This window comes from Myotis davidii, unplaced genomic scaffold, assembly GCF_000327345.1.
Source record: "Myotis davidii unplaced genomic scaffold, ASM32734v1 scaffold616, whole genome shotgun sequence".
Taxonomy (NCBI): Eukaryota; Metazoa; Chordata; class Mammalia; order Chiroptera; family Vespertilionidae; genus Myotis; species Myotis davidii.
Genome location: NW_006291965.1, coordinates 148,983 through 167,901, shown reverse-complemented (window position 1 = coordinate 167,901; position 18,919 = coordinate 148,983). Strand labels below are relative to the sequence as shown.

General features: G+C 40.3%; 1 protein-coding gene across 1 annotated transcript in view; it reads left to right on the top strand.

The window, feature by feature from the left end:
• Positions 1–18,919, top strand: part of TMC1 (transmembrane channel like 1) — a 115,018-nt gene that overhangs the window by 48,401 nt on the left and 47,698 nt on the right. Inside the window, exons 6-8 of the mRNA XM_015564996.1 lie at positions 1,654–1,735; positions 12,365–12,471; positions 15,261–15,359. Of these exons, the coding sequence (XP_015420482.1) occupies positions 1,654–1,735; positions 12,365–12,471; positions 15,261–15,359 (288 nt within the window). The remainder of the gene's footprint in view (positions 1–1,653; positions 1,736–12,364; positions 12,472–15,260; positions 15,360–18,919) is intronic.

The window sequence follows — 18,919 nt, the reverse complement described above, 5'->3', positions numbered from 1 at the left end:
ATGAAGAGGAGTTTGAAGGCTTTTAAGGTGAAACTGTCACGCCAGCAAACTTGCTAGGGACTTGCCCGGCACTTGCTCTCTCCCTCTATTTGTTATCTTACTTCTATCATTGACAGTCCCTCTAGGTTGTGGGCTGCTTGCCTGTGTTCCTGAGAAGCATCTACGGTACCAGTCTATAGAGTGTGTTTTCTTTAGTGAATTACCGGTATGTTTACCGGTAATAAACTTGCACTGTTTTATGTATATGTTTGATTACATACAGCCTTGTGACAGTTTTCCTGCATGTCATAAGCATTTGAATATAAATTAAAATGTTAAAATCAAATCTGATATTGTTTTACCTTTTATTTGGTGTGTGGAAGGTGTGTGGAAGAGGGGGTAGTCTTATACGGCGAGTATATAACAAACTCTGTATTTTGAGTGGAAATGTTAGGGGGTCGTCTTATACGCCCAGTCGTCTTATACGCCGGCAAATACGGTATTTACTATATGCCAAGCACTGAATTAAATCCTTCTATAAAGTTATGTTTAAATTTAATTATCACAGCAAGTTTGGTACATGGTACTATTATCCCCTCTTTAAAAATAAGGTAAATATATTTCCATAAAGATGTTTTGTGAATAAAGTTCATATATCTTAAATATAATATATAATATATTTTTTGATATATATATAATCTCATAGGTTAGTTTTGTTGTTTTTACAGTGTAAGTAAATGAAATCATATAGTATTTATGCTTTTGTTTCTGGCTTTTTTTGATGCAATATTATGTTCATGAGATACATCCATGTTACCGGAGTTATAGTTCATTTTTATTGACATGTTATATTCCATTGTATGAAGAGACCGCAATTTATCCATTCTATTATAGATGGACATTTGGGATGTTTTTCATTTAGGTAATCTTTGAACTTCAGACTTGCCTCATACTGTTATGTAGGCTTTATGTGCCTGTGCAACTCACACATTATCCAGCTTAATGTACACACATGCAAAGTTATCTGTCCCCATTCTTCCAAGCGATCCTCTGGATGGCCCAACATTATGGAATACAGTGGAAGGAAATTCTTTTATTAAAACAAATTCATGGCTTTTTTTCTTCTTCCCTTTCCTATGACACTATAGCTTTCCATTTAGCTGACTGCTCTACCTCTACCAAAGTGAAGTGTCCCATGTCACAGTACTTATCATCCTGTATTGAAATATACAGTATATTCTAATAGACCCAGAAGACCTTCAAAACAGGATCTTTGTCTTACTCACATTTCATTGATTTCTTCATGTGATGAATATTTATTTGATTAATCAATACCATTTGCCCATCACCTTATTAGATGCAAAATCAGTCCCTGCTCTCTTATGTCTGGCAGAATAAACAGGTATTTTTAAGCATATATTCTGTAAACAAGGATCTGTGAACATTTTTGAAGTAAATTGGTCTGGAGAAGAGTGGAGAACAGGAAGGCAAGTACTGTTTCCCCTGTTTATTTATTTATTTATTTATTTATTTATTTATTACAAACAGCAACATATTGTGCCAGAGAGCTCTTTCCAAGCTCAGTGTTTTGTGAGATTTGGGGCTAGGGCTGGGGATGAACATCTTGACAAACAAGAGGTTGGGCTTTCTTGATGTTCTTCGCTTCCTTTTCAGAAATGGGTCAAATTTCTCCGTGATTTTGAGAACTTCAAAGCTGCTTGTGTCCCATGGGAAAATAAAATCAAAGCAATTGAAAGTAAGTGCTTAACAGATCTCAGGTGGGAGGTTGGCCTAGATAAATGTCTCATAAGCTTATCAGAGGCCTTTCTTAGTGGGGAAGATTAAAAACGAGAAAACAAACAAATAAACCTGCATCTTTTTACATCTTTTTTGCTCACTGTGAAGACTTACTAGTACTTACCCATCACAGCACTGGAGATCCCACTCTCCCTTCCCACCAAAATATTCCCCTTCTGATCTTGTTCTTTCTCCTACACAGGAAAGTCAGTGTTGCGCACAAGGACATTGAGTCATATCATGGGAAGGCAGAGATTTTACTTGGGCAATGAACCTGACATTGAAAAATAGATATACTCTCATGTTAGACAATAATCAAAATGAATGTCTAAAATGAATCAAGAAATCTTAGAGCCCCATTTTCAAACCTCTGAAGTAGAATAAGCAATAATCATCCAAGAACTTGCTATCTGAATATCATATTATGCCTTCATTTTTATACAATATTCACAGTGTACAGGAAGACAGGAGAATATACTTAAATAAAAACCTATTTAGAACAATGCTCTAAGCTTATAATAAGGCAAATAAAAAATTTAAAATATTGTAATTATAATAATAAGTTATTTTTAAAAACAAAGAATATAAAGAAAAAGGGATACCATTTTTTCAAAATATATTTTTATTGATTTCAGAGAGGAAGGGAGAGGGGGAGAGAGATAGAAATATCAGTGATGAGAGAGAACCATTGATTGGCTGCCTCCTGCATGCCCCCTTAGTGGGGATGGAGCCCACAACCCAGGCATGTGCCCTTGACTGGAATTAAACCCAGGATTCCTCTATCTACTTAGCCAAACCAGCTAGGGCAGGGATACTATTTTATTTTTTTAATATATTTTATTCCTTTTTCACAGAGAGGAAGGGAGAGGGATAGAGAGTTAGAAACATCGATGCCAGAGAAACATTAATCAGCTGCCTCCTGCACATCTCCCACTGGGGATGTACCCGCAACCAAGGTACATGCCCTTGGCCAGAATCGAACCTGGGATCCTTCAGTCCGTAGGCCAACACTCTGTCCACTGAGCCAAACCGGTTAGGGCAGGGATACTATTTTTAAAACCAGTTTTGAGCACAGTCTTGCCATATTCTGGTTTCTAAAGGTTTGGACTAGGACCTGATTTTCTCCTGGGCCTCGGTTTTCCTGCTGGGTAAATGTGGCATTGCATTATTAAAACGGGGCCTCCACAGAGAGATAGCACAGTTGCTGGATGCCTCACTGATATGATTGCGCACACTTTCGGAGTTACTATTCCCCCCCCTCAATTTCACGTTATCAAATGGCAATGAATTAAAACATATCAGCTTATTAATTGCACTCCTCCAACATATTTCTGTACTATTCATTTCTTGCTTTATTTTCTCAACATTTATGTACAATGATCTAAAATACTGTCTTTTGATTGAATGTTTAATATAATTTTGTTTTATTTTACTTGTGTTCATTTCTTCTGCAAGATAGGAAAGTAGAGATTTTGTTTTATTCACTCCTGGATCACCAGGCCTAGAACATGTTTGACCTTAATAAATATGTGTTGAGTAAAATCTTACCTAATAATAGACAAATATGCAAATTGACCATCCCTTCGCTACACCCACCAGCTAATTGGATTAGTATGCAAATTAACCCAACAAAGATGGCGATTAATTTGCATACGTAGGCACCCAGCAGTGATCAGAGCCTGCAGTTGGAGCTGAGGGGTCCCCTGCCCAGGTCTAACGCCTCAGCCACAGGCATTACGCCTGGGCAGGGGCGGAGCTGGCGATTGTGGGAGCTGGGGGTCCCGTGCCCAGGCCTAATGACTCAGCCACAGGTATTAGGCCTGGGCAGGGGCAGAGTTGGCAATCGAGGGGAGCAGGGGGTTCCCTGCCCAGGCCTAACACCTCGGCCACAGGTGTTAGGCCTGGGCAGGGGCAGAGCGGGCAATCGCGGAGAGCTGGGGTTCCCCTGCCCAGGCCTAATGCCTTGGCCATAGGAGTTAGGCCTGAGCAGGGGTGGAGTGGGCGATCGTGGAAAGCTGGGGGTCCCCTGCCCAGGCCTAATGCCTCGGCCAGAGGTGTTAGGCCTGGGCAGGGGCCGAGCCGACAATTGGTGTGAACTACAGAGGAAACACATTTTCTGACTGCTCATTGGCTAAGCTCCCTGTATGCCACTGGTAATATTTTTAATAACTTGGGTAATAAGAATCCAATAAGGTAGTCTAGGGTTTTTCATCACACTCCTGGAGAAAAAAAGGAAGGTCCACTGCTGGAGGGCTAAGAAATATCATATCCTGCCCTAGCTGGTTTGTCTCAGTGGATAATGCCTTGGCCTGCCCACTGCAGGGTCTGGGTTCAATTCTGACCAAGGGCATGTACCTAGGTTGCAGGCTCCTCCCTGGCCCGGGCCCAGGTCAGGGCTCATGCAGGAGGCAACCAATCAAAGTGCAGGAGGCAAACATCGAAGTGAGAGGAACATTCGATGTTTCTCTCTGTCTTTCCCCTTCTCTTCCATATTCTTTAAAAATCAATGGAAACATAGCCTCAGGTGAGGATAAAAAAAGAAAGAAAGAAAGAAATGTCATATCCTATGAAAGACACATCTTGAAAATGCCTAAAGAAAGTTGTCATTTTTTCATGGTGAAGGGACTGGAGTCCGTGTTGATGAAAACTCCTTGGTGGCTGTGGTGACTGGCAGTGGCTACAGCAGCGGGGTGATGGGGCTGGTGCCTTCCCCTGATCAGCCCGGTCGCCTCCCCAAGGGGAGGAGGGAGCAGGCCTAAGCCGTCAGTAGGACATCCCCTGAGGGCGCCCAGTATGTGAGAGGGGGCAGGCTGGGCTGAGGGACCGCCCCCCCCCCCACCAGTGAACAAATTTTTGTGAACTGGGCCTCGATTATATATAAACAAATTCTCCAAATATCTACCATTCTATGAAATTAAAGGAATTAAGACATCAAAAAACAAATTCAGACACCGTGGAATCATTAGGTTTTAACTGTGCAGCTGAAATATGGTACCTTAAGATCCTGATACAATTTTGTTCTTCCTTTGCCATAGATTAGCTGTTGGCACTGACTGAGCCAGTCATTTAATCCCTCTGGGCCACAGTCTACTCATTTCTGAAAATGATAGGGTTGAATCTTGATCAGTTATGAGATGTATCCCAAGATATTTATAATTAATGATAGGGCAGGTTCCAGCCCATCTAAATAAAAATGGCATGCTTACTAGTGTTGCAGTAGCCTGCCTCGAGTGCGATAAAAACAGATGGAATTATTTTTATTGCCGGAAGTTGCATGGAAAAATGAGTTACACCTATGACCATCATCTATCATGTACATTACAGTGGAAAAATCAAATTGAGAGCTACCTTATACTACTTTCAGTTATCTTTCCCTTTCCTCTCTTCCCCCAGAAAATTTGAAACAGTCAGACTGGACAATATGAGCAACTGTGGATTATTTTCCCTTCAATATGTAATTTATTATTTTATTAGGTGGTCCTATTTTCTTCACCTTTAATGGTGCTTTGCCTCACTGTGGAGAATTGACCTTAATTTCCTGTTCTAGCATCATCACAACCATCATTTATTGTGCCATCATGAGTCAGTCACTCTACAAACACTATTTCATTTAATCTTTAAGCCATCAGTAGGACATCCCCTGAGGGCTCCCAGTATGTGAGAGGGGGCAGGCTGGGCTGAGGAACACGCCCCCCCCCCCACCCCCCGCACAAATTTTTGTGAACCAGGCCTCTAGTTATATATAAACAAATTCTCCAAATATCTACCATTCTATGAAATTGAAGGAATTAAGACACATCAAAAAACAAATTCAGACATGTGCCTGCAATGTGCACATAAGCCTTCCTATTTTAGAGTTGTGGCTTGGCTGTCTCAGAATTTGTTAGTAGAGGAGCTGAGATATAAGGTGAAGTCTGTCTGGGCCCAAAGCTTGTGCTTTTCCCAGTGGGTTATGCCGATTTTTACTTTGAGGAAGATATAAATTTCTTTTTTTGCATCAGGTCCTAGGGAGAGTTCTACCAGGTCTATAGTAAGATGAGTAGTTGTAGATTTCTTTAATAGTTATTCTACTTGGGGTGTTATTTTCCATAATAAATATTATCAGGTATTTATTTTTAAGTCAGTTATTTATTTACTTATATGTTTCACATTTTATAAGATTCCTAAAGTACTATGATTTTTAACGATAGTTGAAAAGTCTGAAACCTTTCTAGGAGTATACTAGCAGAGTCATTGGTTTGGACTCACCATCTCACAAAAATAGCCTACCAAAGACAGGGAAATCATGTGTCTGTGATGGTGTTGGAAGCTGACCTGCATGAGGAAGTGGGGGTGGAATTGTTTGAAGGTTGAAGTCTTTTGCCCTATTGACTCTGTTGTTTGGGCAATCCTTTTATATCTCTGGCTGTCTGTTCTGCCATTTGGAGTTTTCACAAAATTTAGAGTTTATCTAGTCAAGGCCATGTTTCACTCAAGATTCTATAATTTCATAAATTACTATCAGTTTTAGATATATATCTGTAAACACATGACATTCTTTATCCTTTCGAATGTAAATGATTGAAATTATTAAATGGAAAACAGGTTTATATTGAGAGACTTGCATAATTTACTTTCTTTGGGAGTTCTTTTCAGAAAAATGTAGGTTAAATGAGTACCCTATTTTTAAATTATATATTTTACATTATAAAACTAATACAAATTAATTTTCTCTGAAGAAATGACCGTTTACACTTACAAGAGGATCAGAAATATATTAATTTCCTTTGAAATCAGAATTATCTAAATATAATAATACCTCATTTAATCTTCAGAATAAGCTTGACTTGACTGATTAGTTAATGGAGCAAATACTCACTTAGCGCCTCCCATTATCAGGCATGTTTCTAGGCACTAGCAATGCTGTACTGACCAACACACATCAAGACTCTTGATTGATTTTACATTCAAATGACTTAGTGTGTGCGTGTGAAGAGGGGAACTCAAGTTAAGTCTAAAACTTATGCTGCTTCCCTCGTGATTCTACTAAGACCTGGATCCCGTTGACCAGTGTGGACCAGGTACTCACCTGATGACTCCCAACTTTTTTAATACTCAAAATAGATTTGATAACTCCTACCACAAAGGCGTGCTGTGAAATTCTACATCACAAGGGGGTGCCATGGAGTTTCACTGTCCTGCCAGCCTTGTAAAGAGGCCAGCCTAAAACCCCAGGGTTGCCCGAAGTAATACAGATCATTAGCTACCTTGTATTGCTCATTTTACTGAAGAAGTTGTATATTTGTACTCCTGGGAAATGTAATCTTTACCCATTGTGACACTAACATTACCATTCAAGTCATGAATTAAGTCGTTGAATGCCTTTCAAGCTGGAGATTAGAAGTCTTTCCCAGAATCAAAATCGACTTCTTTTTTAATAGAATTCAGCATCAAAATTAAGGTCTGATTGGCCTGTTTTTCAGACTGGAAAGATCTTCAGATAGGCAACCATAAGCACAGATTTTAAATGCTCATTCAAGTTTCTTTGTTAGCTTAAGGGCTCCAGAGAATACAAACTTGCCGCATTTAACTCTCCATCCCTAGACCAGTTGGAAAGAAACTACTTTGTATCCTAGCCGAAGGAGATGGCATTTATATTGTACTCATGCAGCAGGTGATTTAATTGGTATTTTCCAGTTTTGAAATGCTCACATTTATCTGCTTGTCTTGTTACCCATCTGTTCAAGAGGAAATTATACATGATGACAGACTACAAATTACTTTGCCTTAGTAATAAATAACCAGAGGGAGGGTGAAACTTTAACCTTAATTTAAAAGAAACACAAGAAAATCAGGAAGAAGAATACACATAAGCCTAAGGCCTTACATTAATACATACCAAAGACTCTGTTTTACTATATTAATAATAACATTACAGAAACAGCATTTATTAGTTATAGTAAATAGAAAAAGAATTGGTCATTTATGGGCACCATCCAAATGGGTGAATTTGACTGGCCTTAGCAGATCAATGGATATTATCTATATCCCTTTAGACACAAATTTATTGCATATTCTATATAGCATAGTTTTTTTAAATTGAACTATGATTCTACTTGAGGAGTAATATAGTACTGTGGCTAAGCGAGATCTAGATTTGAAGTCAGACACGTATAGATCAACACTACCAGGCACTATCATTCACTACCTGTGTAACCCCGGCTGCATCATTTATTAGCTGTGTAGCCTATGATCCCAAGTCTCTGTAAAATGAGAGTACAATATTTTTCTTCTTACAGGGATTTGATGATGGTTAAATGAATTAGCATGCAGAGGTCTCGTAGCTGTTTGAAACAAAGATTCATTAAATGGTAGCTATTATTATTACAATGAAGTCTTGGTTCAGTTTAATGTCTGTGTTTAAGTTGTGTTTTTTTCCTAGGTTTAAATCTTTAAAGCCTTACACATGTCTCCACCCTCCCCTCCCCCCACGCCTCCTTTGCCTCCATTGTGTGTTTGTTTTTAATTCCCCATCCTCACAGCGGGACTAATAATACTTAACCTCACCAGGTTCTAGAGGCAGTAAAACGAGTTGATGCAAATCAAGTTCTTAGTACACAATACTATCAACATTCAGGGTAGGGAAAAAGTAGGTTTACAGTTGTTTGGAAAATAATGCAATAATGAATAAATAATAATTAGATAATACACTCTGTGTTTCATGTACTCACAACTGTAAACCTACTTTTGCCCTACCCTGTATATTAGCGGTTCCTACTACTACTACTACTACTACTCATTCTTATTCTTTACAAGAATAAGTAAGTTTTATCTGAGAGACTAAGTACATGGAAATGGCTGTTGTTTTCATCATGCTCTTTTAGCCACACTATATTAAGGTTTCTGTTTTTAGTGAATGCCAATTTTTGTCAACAACCTCCAGTAGGAGAGAACTGCTAGGATAAATGGGCATAAAGAGGGAAAATTTATTTTTCATTTTTATGTTGAGACAGGGAAAGGTCCTATAGAGACTTAATGTCAGCCAGTTGATTTGTTTTCTCTCCTTTAAGCTCTTTTATTTTTCTTTTTGGTTATTCTTGCCCCTCTGCCATGGGTAGGTGTCATGTGGAAGGAACATTGTTTTCTGGATTCTGGGGTCTTTTTGACCTGTGTCTGGGTTTTTCCTTCAGTCACTCTGTCTTTAATGAAATTGATTTCCCTGTAATTTATTTTCTCTACACTTGGATTCAGTAAAGAAAACAGATAGATATGGCTTCTATTCCCAAATAAAATCGTTATGAAGCCAGTTTCAAGCCTCAGAACTGGAGTTTGGAAGCTTTGGAGTTTAAAGTATATTTTATCTATAATAGATATGGGTTATAGGGAAAGGGGATACTTTCTGAGACATTTAATATGCTTTTCTTTCTTTTCTTTTCTTTTTTTTACCTTTAGATATACTAGTATTTATACTCATTTGCCAGGGGTTATATGTTAGGGGCTGGGAGAGAGTGTGGTATTAATTAGAAGACCAAAACTGTTAAAGGAAGGAAGAAAGGAGGAAAGGAAGAAAAGAAGGAAGGAAGAAAGGAAGAGAGGGAGGGAGGGAGACCAGAAGGCCTCTATCCTGTGCTTGGGACTCTACACCAGAGGATGTCAAGTGTGATTCCAAGGGAAAGCTTACCCCAGATACCTAGAGACCTAGGTTCTTCTCCAGTTAGTGAGTAACTGTAACGATTAACAAGCTAGAAGTCCACCGCTTTCAATAAAACATGACAAGTGAACCTGGCTGAGGCAGGCCTCAGGTATAGTTACCAGAGAACATAGATAAGAGCCATGAAACGATATGAAATCACTGGGAGCCAGGCGATGATCAGGTGTCCTGAGAGGGGCGGATCTGCTTCAGCCTTTCTGCACTTGGGCCAGTGCATCTGGTTGCAGAGCTGGGGGGCAGAAGCGGGGTGGGGCGGGGGGAGGTGGAGCAAGCTTATGAAAATAACACACTTTTGGAACTCTGTACCCCTCTACAAAGTGAAAGGAATCCAAATATTCAGACTTCAAATGAATTGATGTCTTTTAAAACATCTACACAGATATTACCTTCCTTTTAAATTTGTATATAAACTGCCTCTGGGTTAAGGGAAAAAGTAAGACGGCACCTAAAGAATAGGCTAACTTCCAAAAATAGAGGTACGACTCTCACGTGAGCTCAGTCTCATCTTCGTCAGCAGAGGCTGCAGTTTGCTCCACACGAACCTTCTTCCTCCTGTAATGTTTCAGAAACAGAGGGCCAAAGGGAAGCCTTGGTCACTGGAGGTGTTTTGCTGAATGAGACAGGACAAAGGGGTTGATGCAGCAGGTGACTGAAGATGTTCATTGTTCTTTTGGGGCAACTGAAAATGAGAATTGGGAAGACTGGGAAAACGAACCTCTTGATGCTGAACCTTAAGTGATAATCAAATAATCTTTGGCTTTTGTAACTCTATGAAATCTCAGCCTGAGACTTCAAGTTTCTGTTTTTTCTCCCTTTTCTATTCTCTAATTTAAGAGAATGCTTATATATTTTTTCCTCATTCAAAAGCATCAAAGAGAAGATCACTTTATGCTGTTTGTGGCAGGTGCAAGTTGACAACACATTCTTGCCTACCCCTTCCCAATTTATTTTCCAGAGCTGAAGTGATTTCTGAAATGTCATAACTGCCCCCTCCCTGCATTGCTTCACACCTGTCAGTGACTTCTTATCTCATTTGAAAGAAAATCTTCACTTTCTCTCTTGCCTTAGGAGGCCCTTCGCGATGTGGTTTGGCTTCTTATTCCTTGTGCTCCGATAACAGGCTTTAGGCTTGTTCCTCGGTTCTCTGAGCTCTTGCCTCCCTCGTGATATTTTGTTCTCACCCGTTCTTCTGCTTGAGGAATGATTACCCCCCAGCTGGGGGTGTTCCTGCCTCTTCCTCCAGCTTCAGATCTCTGCTCAGATGTTACCGTCTCTGATTTACCTTCCTGACCAGCTATCTAAAGCAACCCCTTTCAATACTTCATCCTCTTCTCTGTACTATAGAACCTATCTGGCTATAATTTTTATAGTAATATAATTATGTCATATTATGTATAATATATATGCTACCTATGTGATATATCCATATATATCATTCATTATCATATGCATATATAAGATGTGAAAGATATGTATAACACACATACATATAATATATGATGTATAATAGAATATGATATATAATATATATTATGATAAATATATATTTTTTATTTTTAAATTCCCACATATTTGTTGTTTTCATACCTCACTAAAATATAAGTTGTATTAAGAAGTAACCCTGTCTGTGACATTGTCCTTCACATCTAAGACAATTGCTGACAGAAAATGTGTGAAGTGGATGACCTTCAGCTTTTGCATTGTACTTGTAAAATGCTACTATTATGGGAAAACAGCACAAGATGGCCTGTCAGACAACCATTTATAAGGGATGTGGTAAACTGTTTGAGAGAGTATTATTTGCCTGGGAAAAAGGAGGATGAAGTGCAGTGAATATGTATAATTTTAATGATAACTAACTACTGGCCAGGCACTGTCGTAAACACTTTACATATACTATTTGCTCACTTAACTGTGTTAACTCAAGGAATAACAAGCTCTTCAGATGGCAATCCTAGCTGCTAAAGAAAAGCAGTGTTTCCTTGGATGGAGTATAAGGTGTAGATCATGATCATTTTAGACAACTACAGCTATGTAAGAGACAGCACTTCCATCATGAACATCTTCTCTTTCAAGTAGAAAAAGAAGAATGCTAGAGACTGTAAATGTGAATGGAACCAGTATATTGCAATGAGCAGATTTGTTTTGGAAGGTTATCAAGACATAGCTTTTGTTCTGTCCTTTCAACTTTTTAATTTTTCCCTCTCTTTTTTTTTTCTTAAGAACACGCACACAACACCATTCTAGCCTCAGGTGTACACCCAGTGAACAGACATGATATAACTTACTAAGTGATCATCTCAACACCCATCCGACACCACACAGCTGTTAGAACACCATGGGCATACTCCCTGTGCTGCACTCACATCCCCAGGACCATTCCAGCCCTTGCCCTGTTTCCTTTTAAGCTGCTGCCCCAGTGCTGGAGCTCAGAGGGAGAGGGAGTGAGTCTGAGTAAGTCCATCTGTGGCCCTTTTAAGAGACACTGCCTAGGACTCCAGAAGCCTGATCTCACTCAAAATCCCTGCTGATTTTTACAGCTGGAAGTTATGGGGACTTCTCTTCCCAGCACTGGAACCCTGGGCCTGGAAGCCTGGTAGGGGCCAGGACACTTTGCTCCTCAGGGAGGACCACTGCAGTTGATTTTTATCCATCACGTGTGGGTGTGGGACTAGCCTGTTCTGTGCCTCTGCCCCTCTTACCAATCTCAGTGTGTCTTCTCTTTAAATCCTTAGTTGTAGGACTTTCATTCAGCTAGATTTCAGGCGGTTCTGCTTGATGGTTGTTCTCTAGTTTAGTTGTAATTTTGATGTGGTTGTGTGAGGATTTGAGTACTGCATTTACCTAGACCACCATCTTCCCCAGAAGTTCTTAACTTTTTAACTTTCTTTTTAATAGGTCAGTTTGGCTCATCGGTGGCTTCATACTTCCTCTTCATGAGATGGATGTATGGAGTAAATATGGTTCTCTTCATTCTGACATTCAGCCTCATCATGTTGCCAGAGGTAAGACCCTGACTTCCAGTTTACATAACACACTGCAACAGGATCCCCATGTGATCACCGCTTAGAAAAGCTCCTTTCTCTATAAGAGTAGAAAGCTTATGCATGGTAAGCATCCAAAGAGGTCTGGTTAATCCACCCTTAGAATCATAGTATTTGTGGCAAAATTAATCTTCAAAATGGTGCCCATGGGCCAATGGGCCAAAGGTCCTAATCCTTTCTCTAAAGCAGTGGTTCTCAACTTTCTGACCCTTTAATACAGTTCCTCATGTTGTGACCCAACGGTAAAATTATTTTCGTTGCTACTTCGTAACTGCGAAAGGGGTCATGACCCACAGGTTGAGAACCACTTCTCTAAAGGGTGTGTGAGCCTCCTGAAGTCATTCATAAAATGTCATGTGTATGTTTACATGTACATTTTTTGTGGGAAAAGGTTCATGGCTTTGTCAGATTCCCAAGGTAGTCCTTGGGCCCAAAAGGAAGAAAGAGGGAGGCTTTGTTGGAAAGAAATGCAACTCGAGGCATCCAGCTTTTCTATACTAAAGAAACACAAAGTGAGCAAATTTTTTCCAAAGTAAGATAACCCAGACACACACACACACACACACACACACACACACACGCATGCACGCACACATGGGGGTGGGGCCCCTTTGGACCAAGGTCAGAGAGGAGAATAAAACAGATTGAAGAAGAAGGAAAAGCCCTGAGCTGATGTGGGGAGAATTAGCTAAGGCCAAGAAGCAAGAGTGAGGTTGGGGTCTTTCACCCATGTGAAGTTTAAATAACTCAAAGATCTCTTTGGATGTTTGCCATACATAAATTGCATTGGGCTTTATTTAATCTGCAAAGGGTCTTTTTAGGTACCAATATTTCAAAACCAATTTGTTCATTACAGCATTGAAAACAGCCAGAACTTGGTGTTGAAAGTTTTTATCCCCATGGTTTCAAATCAGGGCCCATTTCTGTATCCAGCCTCCATTAGCATAATCATACTCATAGTGCGTTACATTCATTGAGTTCTTTGCTTTTTATAAGTGTAAAACACTTTCATTTCTTATACTTAATGAGCATCACAACAAATTTATGAGTTTAAAAGAATTTTTAAAAGAATTTTTAAACTATAAAAAAATTTTTCTCCCATTTAAAAAATGTGAAAATTAAGTCCATAATGCTTATTGGATTTAGCTAGCATCCCAGAGTGATTTTTTTTCCAGATTTTGCACAGTGTCAGGCTCAGGTTATATATATTCATGAAGAGTGATCAGCAGAATTTACTGTTTCTCCCACCCCATGCTGCCTCCATGTGGAGGAAATGAAAGATTGTAGCTAACTTGTTCCAACTATATGAAATTGCAGAATCCCTAATAGTATGCAGTGGAGGGAGCTAATATGTGTTCGATTGGGTGCAGTCCTAGAACTCGGAAGCATATTGGCTTTGGATGCTTTTTATTAAAAAACTGATTTTAGAGAGACAGAAAGGGAGAGGGAGAGAGAAAGAAAATTGTTGAAGAGAAAGAGAAACATCTATCAGCTGCCTCCTACACGCCACCTACTGGGGATCAAGCCCACAACCCTGACCGGGAATCAACTGGCAACTTCTTGGTGCATAGGATGGTGCTCAACCAGCTGAGCCACACTGGCCAGGGCAAGCTTGGGATGCTTTTGTACAGGTTGTGTTAGATGCTGAGGGGCATCCTGTTTTTTGGGGGGTAATGATTACCGACTCCAGCGAAGGAACAAAAGAGGATGGGTATCTTTCATGTCACTTTACAGAACCACAGAGGCCAGGGCTGGTCACCTCCTGGTAACAAGGCTCCATTTCTCAGATGCCTCCATCCAGCAGCCCCACTCAGTATTCCTCCGATGCATATGCCCTTTTGCCCAAAGTTCCTGTGTCCCTGGGCAAACCCTAATCTCTTCGATCCTCTGTGGTCCCAACTTTGGGGTGAGATAGAACAGGTGGAACTCACCCTCTGTTTTGATTAGTGCCAGGAAGTCAGAGGATCTGCAGGGTTGCCATGGAAACAGAGCAGCTTGTGTGGAAAAAGGGAGTAGGGGCTGATTCCCAGCCCTTACCCAGTCACCCAGATTTCCATCCATATTCAAACTCTACCCCCAGCCCAAGGGAAGGGGAGCTTTCATCTCAAAGAAGCAGCAGATCTGCTTGGCAAGCCCTGTGGTATCCTGAGGCAAGAGGGGTGCTTTTCCCAGGTCTCACCAAAGCTCCTGATAGGATACTACTCTTGCTCCCTGACTGGCTGTGTCTGCCCCTAGCAACCTGTTCTACTCTGATCGCACAGATCAGGGCAGTAATCCTGAATTAGTGTCAGGAAGGTTCATAATCAGTCTTCCCTCTTGTTACCCTCAAGTTCTGAGTGCTCTTGTGAGAACCCTCTCCCTGGCATGAGGGAAAGATTCTTCTCTCACCCCACCCGCATGAAGACGTGGGTAGTCTGGTTTTCTAGAACACTACATCCTCAGATGAGACTGTCCTTTCCAGACCTCCCCAAATGAGACCAGTTTGAAGGGGGTGGTGGGTAGCCTTCTGGGCACTGTGGTTGGCCCAACTGTTGGTGGTCCACTGAACTCAAAGCACAGGGCCCTTAGCACTCTCATTGTTGGGAATTCTGGATTTAATAGGAGAGTCCCAGAAGAGGGGACCCCACATGGAGACCCACAGTCCTCATGAAAAGGCTCAGCATTGCTTTTAAACAAAACAGTTTGTGATCACATGTGCGGTTCAGACTTTGTTTCCAGTTGTTAACTGCTTTCTTTGCTTCTCCATATAGTACCTCTGGGGTTTGCCCTATGGCAGTTTACCTAGAAAGACAGTTCCCAGAGCTGAAGAGGCATCAGCAGCGAACTTTGGTGTGTTGTACGACTTCAACGTAAGTGTCTCCTCCACACAGCTGTGTTGGTAGATGAAGTTTTCCTTGTTCTGAAACTCTATGGCCTCCTCTGGTGGGGCTGAGTGAAAGTCTTAAACATTCCCCCTGGAGAGAGAGAGAGAGGAAGGAAGGAAGGAAGGAAGGAAGGAAGGAAGGAAGGGAGGAAGGAAGGAAAGAAGGAAGGGAGGGAGGGAGGGAGGGAGGGAGGGAGGAAAAAAGGAAGAGTAAATAGGGTTTGGGAAGAAACAGATTCTGAATGAAGGTGAGCTCAGAGTTCAAAGACTGCAAGCAATGTTCTTATCTCTGTCTTTGGAGAACAACAAAGGAAGAGTTTGCAAAAGTGCTTTTTGACTTCTTAGGAAATTAGAGCTTTTATATTACATATTAACCTCTTGACTTCCTAAACAAGTCTATTTAGTATTACTATTCAGTCAATACCAAATAAAGCTAAATATTAAATACCAAGCAATGCTAAATTCTAACTACTAAATAGTACCCAAATGAGGATTACTCCACTGTAGCACTAAAATGAGTATTCCTCTTTGAGGTCCCCTGCATGGGGTTTATTGCTATGGCAGAGACTCATCCCTGCCCATTGAAAAATCATTTTGGAGTGTGATTCAAGTCTGTGACACATGTCCTTCTTAAAATGGTGACCAGGTTGGAGATGTTTGAAAGTGTAGAGGACAGAAAAGTAGCAAGGTGGAGATTGGCACATGAAGATTCAAGGAATTCTTGAAAAATAGCAAATGAGAATAAATTTTTATGTAGACTGGGAAAGGAAGTAAGGAGCGAAAAACAATAAGCAGCCTTCACGTTCGTAGTGTTACAATAAATGTCTATTTCATAGATGTTTTGAATTTGATCCTTAAGCTCCTAAATTGTGAGCTTCCTAAAGAGGCTACACATGTGCTGCATCTTCTTTGACCCCCTTATATTCTCAACCAATGGAGGATTTCATGAATCCTGTTGACTGGCAATCTGCGTAACAGGGAGGGGACAGGCATTTGTAGAGCCTTGAGATAAGAACCATAGATATTAATGTATGTGAGCTGTACCAGAAAATGTAAACTTTACAAAACTTCCTAGTCTGTGAACAAACAGGCAAAATATAGAATAAAGCCCTCACTCTGTAGCATTTGGAATCTAAAATCACCCCTGTCAGTTGGCATTTTTGTTTCAATTCAGTATTTATTTATGGAATATAATATATACTGGTTTTACAAAGATGACTGGGACATGACTCTCTTGATCTCCAGGTACTCATGAGAACTTAAGAAAAATACATAGGCAACCAGTATACAATATGTGATGTGCTAAGTTAGCAAAATGACGAAAAAAATAGTGGCGAGCCCTGAGGAAGCAGCTAATATTTTGCTTGGAAAGTTTTGTTTAGAGTAGATGGCCTCTAAGTTAGCTTTTATTTCTTCACTTTTATATTCCCTTTCTATTGCTTCTTATTTCCTCCATCCCTCTTCCTCTCCAACCTCCTTTCATACTTAAATTTCAAAAAAATTATTACTATGCTCCCTGAAATAATTTTTATTTCTCTTTCTCATATTCTGACTAGCAAGATAATAAACTTCAAGCCCGGTTAATAAGAATAGGAACTAGTAATATCATTGACATTTCAGATGTTTGGTCATATCAGAGGAAGGAAGAACTAAAAATATGAACAAAAGTCTTTGATTTTTAAACATATTTCTGAAGTTTAAGCACATACACATTTATCAAATAACTGAAATTGAAAGTTTTTGGGGAAATGTCCATGTCATGTTTGAGAGATATTAATCAATTGGAAAAGATGAAGAGGAAGGTGGCTTCGACGATATTCGTTTTCCTTTATAACTCTAAGCCAGCCTGGAAATGATTCTGAGGCAATGAGGGAATGTCAAAAGGTCAAGTAAAAATAAAGCTGATATTATTCACTTATAGACTTTCTTAAAATTTATGCACACTGCAACCATTCAATCGTTTGACATGTACCACAAAATAGAGAGATTTCTAGAGACAGACGTGTCCTTAGAGATGTTCCATCCTATGTCCCACATAATAAAGTTAGGGAAACTGAGTCACAGAAGCACATTCAGGATCTTATGGTTAATGAGTGGCTCCTAATCTAGTGCTCTTTCTATGCCCTGTACCTATCACTAATTTTCCTGCAGTGGTTTCCAACAGCCTTCTCACTGCGTGTTCCTGGAACACAGACTGACTTCATTTAGTGCTATATCTTCCTCACAAAGGGAGAAGGAGGTGAAGCAGTTGGATCCCTTTTTCACCTTTTATAGTAAGAGTGCATTTCCCAAATTAGCTTCTCAAACTAAATGACAGGTTCGATATTTACTCTTGCCTGAGTCCTCTACTCGATCATCAGAACAATTAGCTCATAAAGGAGCCTGCTCTGTATTATGAGATGATGTAAGCGGACAGCCCAGGATTCCATCTATTATGACACGATGGAGGAGACCTTTGACCAAATGTCCTTGAGATCCCTGAGAACTCAGAATTCTGCACTTCCAGGGATGCCAGGGGGAAAGACATGTCTCAGGCCCAGGAAAGAGATGACTGGTGCCTGAACAGTCTAATTGGGCCATGGATTGGTTTGTTGCATCTTAGAAGATTAATGTGCCAGCTTAGCTAAACAATGCCATAGAGATGCAGGAAAAGACAAGCAGGAGCCCTAACTGGTTTGGCTCAATGGATAGAGTGTCAGCCTGCGGACTCAAGGGTCCCAGGTTTGATTCCGGTCAAGGGCATGTACCTTGGTTGCGGGCACATCCCCAATGGGGAATCTGTCGGAGGCAGCTGATTGATGTTTCTCTCTCATCGATGTTTCTAACTCCCTATCCCTCTCCCTTCCTCTCTGTAAAAAGTCAATAATATATATAAAAACCCCCGAAACAAATTGTTTTAAAAAAAGAGAGAGAAGCAGGAAATATTTATAGAACACAGTTAATAGATACAGGCATGACCTCTTGCGGTAGAGGAAGCTATAAAATGGGAAGGTCAGAAAACCCTTTAGGATGGAGGTGGGGGAGGTTGTAGGGAGCTGCTTCTTTGTTGAACTTCATGCTGGAAGCTGGAAACTTCCCCTTAAACTCTCTTCCCTGACAGAATAACTCCTTGGAAGCTCAGAGGTCTGTGACTTATAAGCATGTATCACAACTCATCCAAATTCCCTTTAATTGATAGTAGACAAGTACCATTATATATATACTAAGCCAGTCAGTCTTACGGCTTCTCAAAGCACCATAATCTTAATCCTTTTATCGAGTACCTGGTGATTGATCTTACTGATCAGAGGGAAATACATTTTATTAAAGTAGTAAGAAATTGGGAGTTATCTAATTGGTATGCTATGAATCAAATTGGCAGAAATGGCTTTATTTGAAGCTGTAGAATCAGGAGAAGGAGTTTAAGTCAGTAAGAAGAAGATGCATGTGTTGGCAGGATACTTGGAGACACAAGGATGATACAGGAATGATAAAGAGGAAGAGACTGTATAGTTTAGATACGGAGAGGGGGCGAGGAACTGTGGTGGAATTTGGAACAGCTTGAGC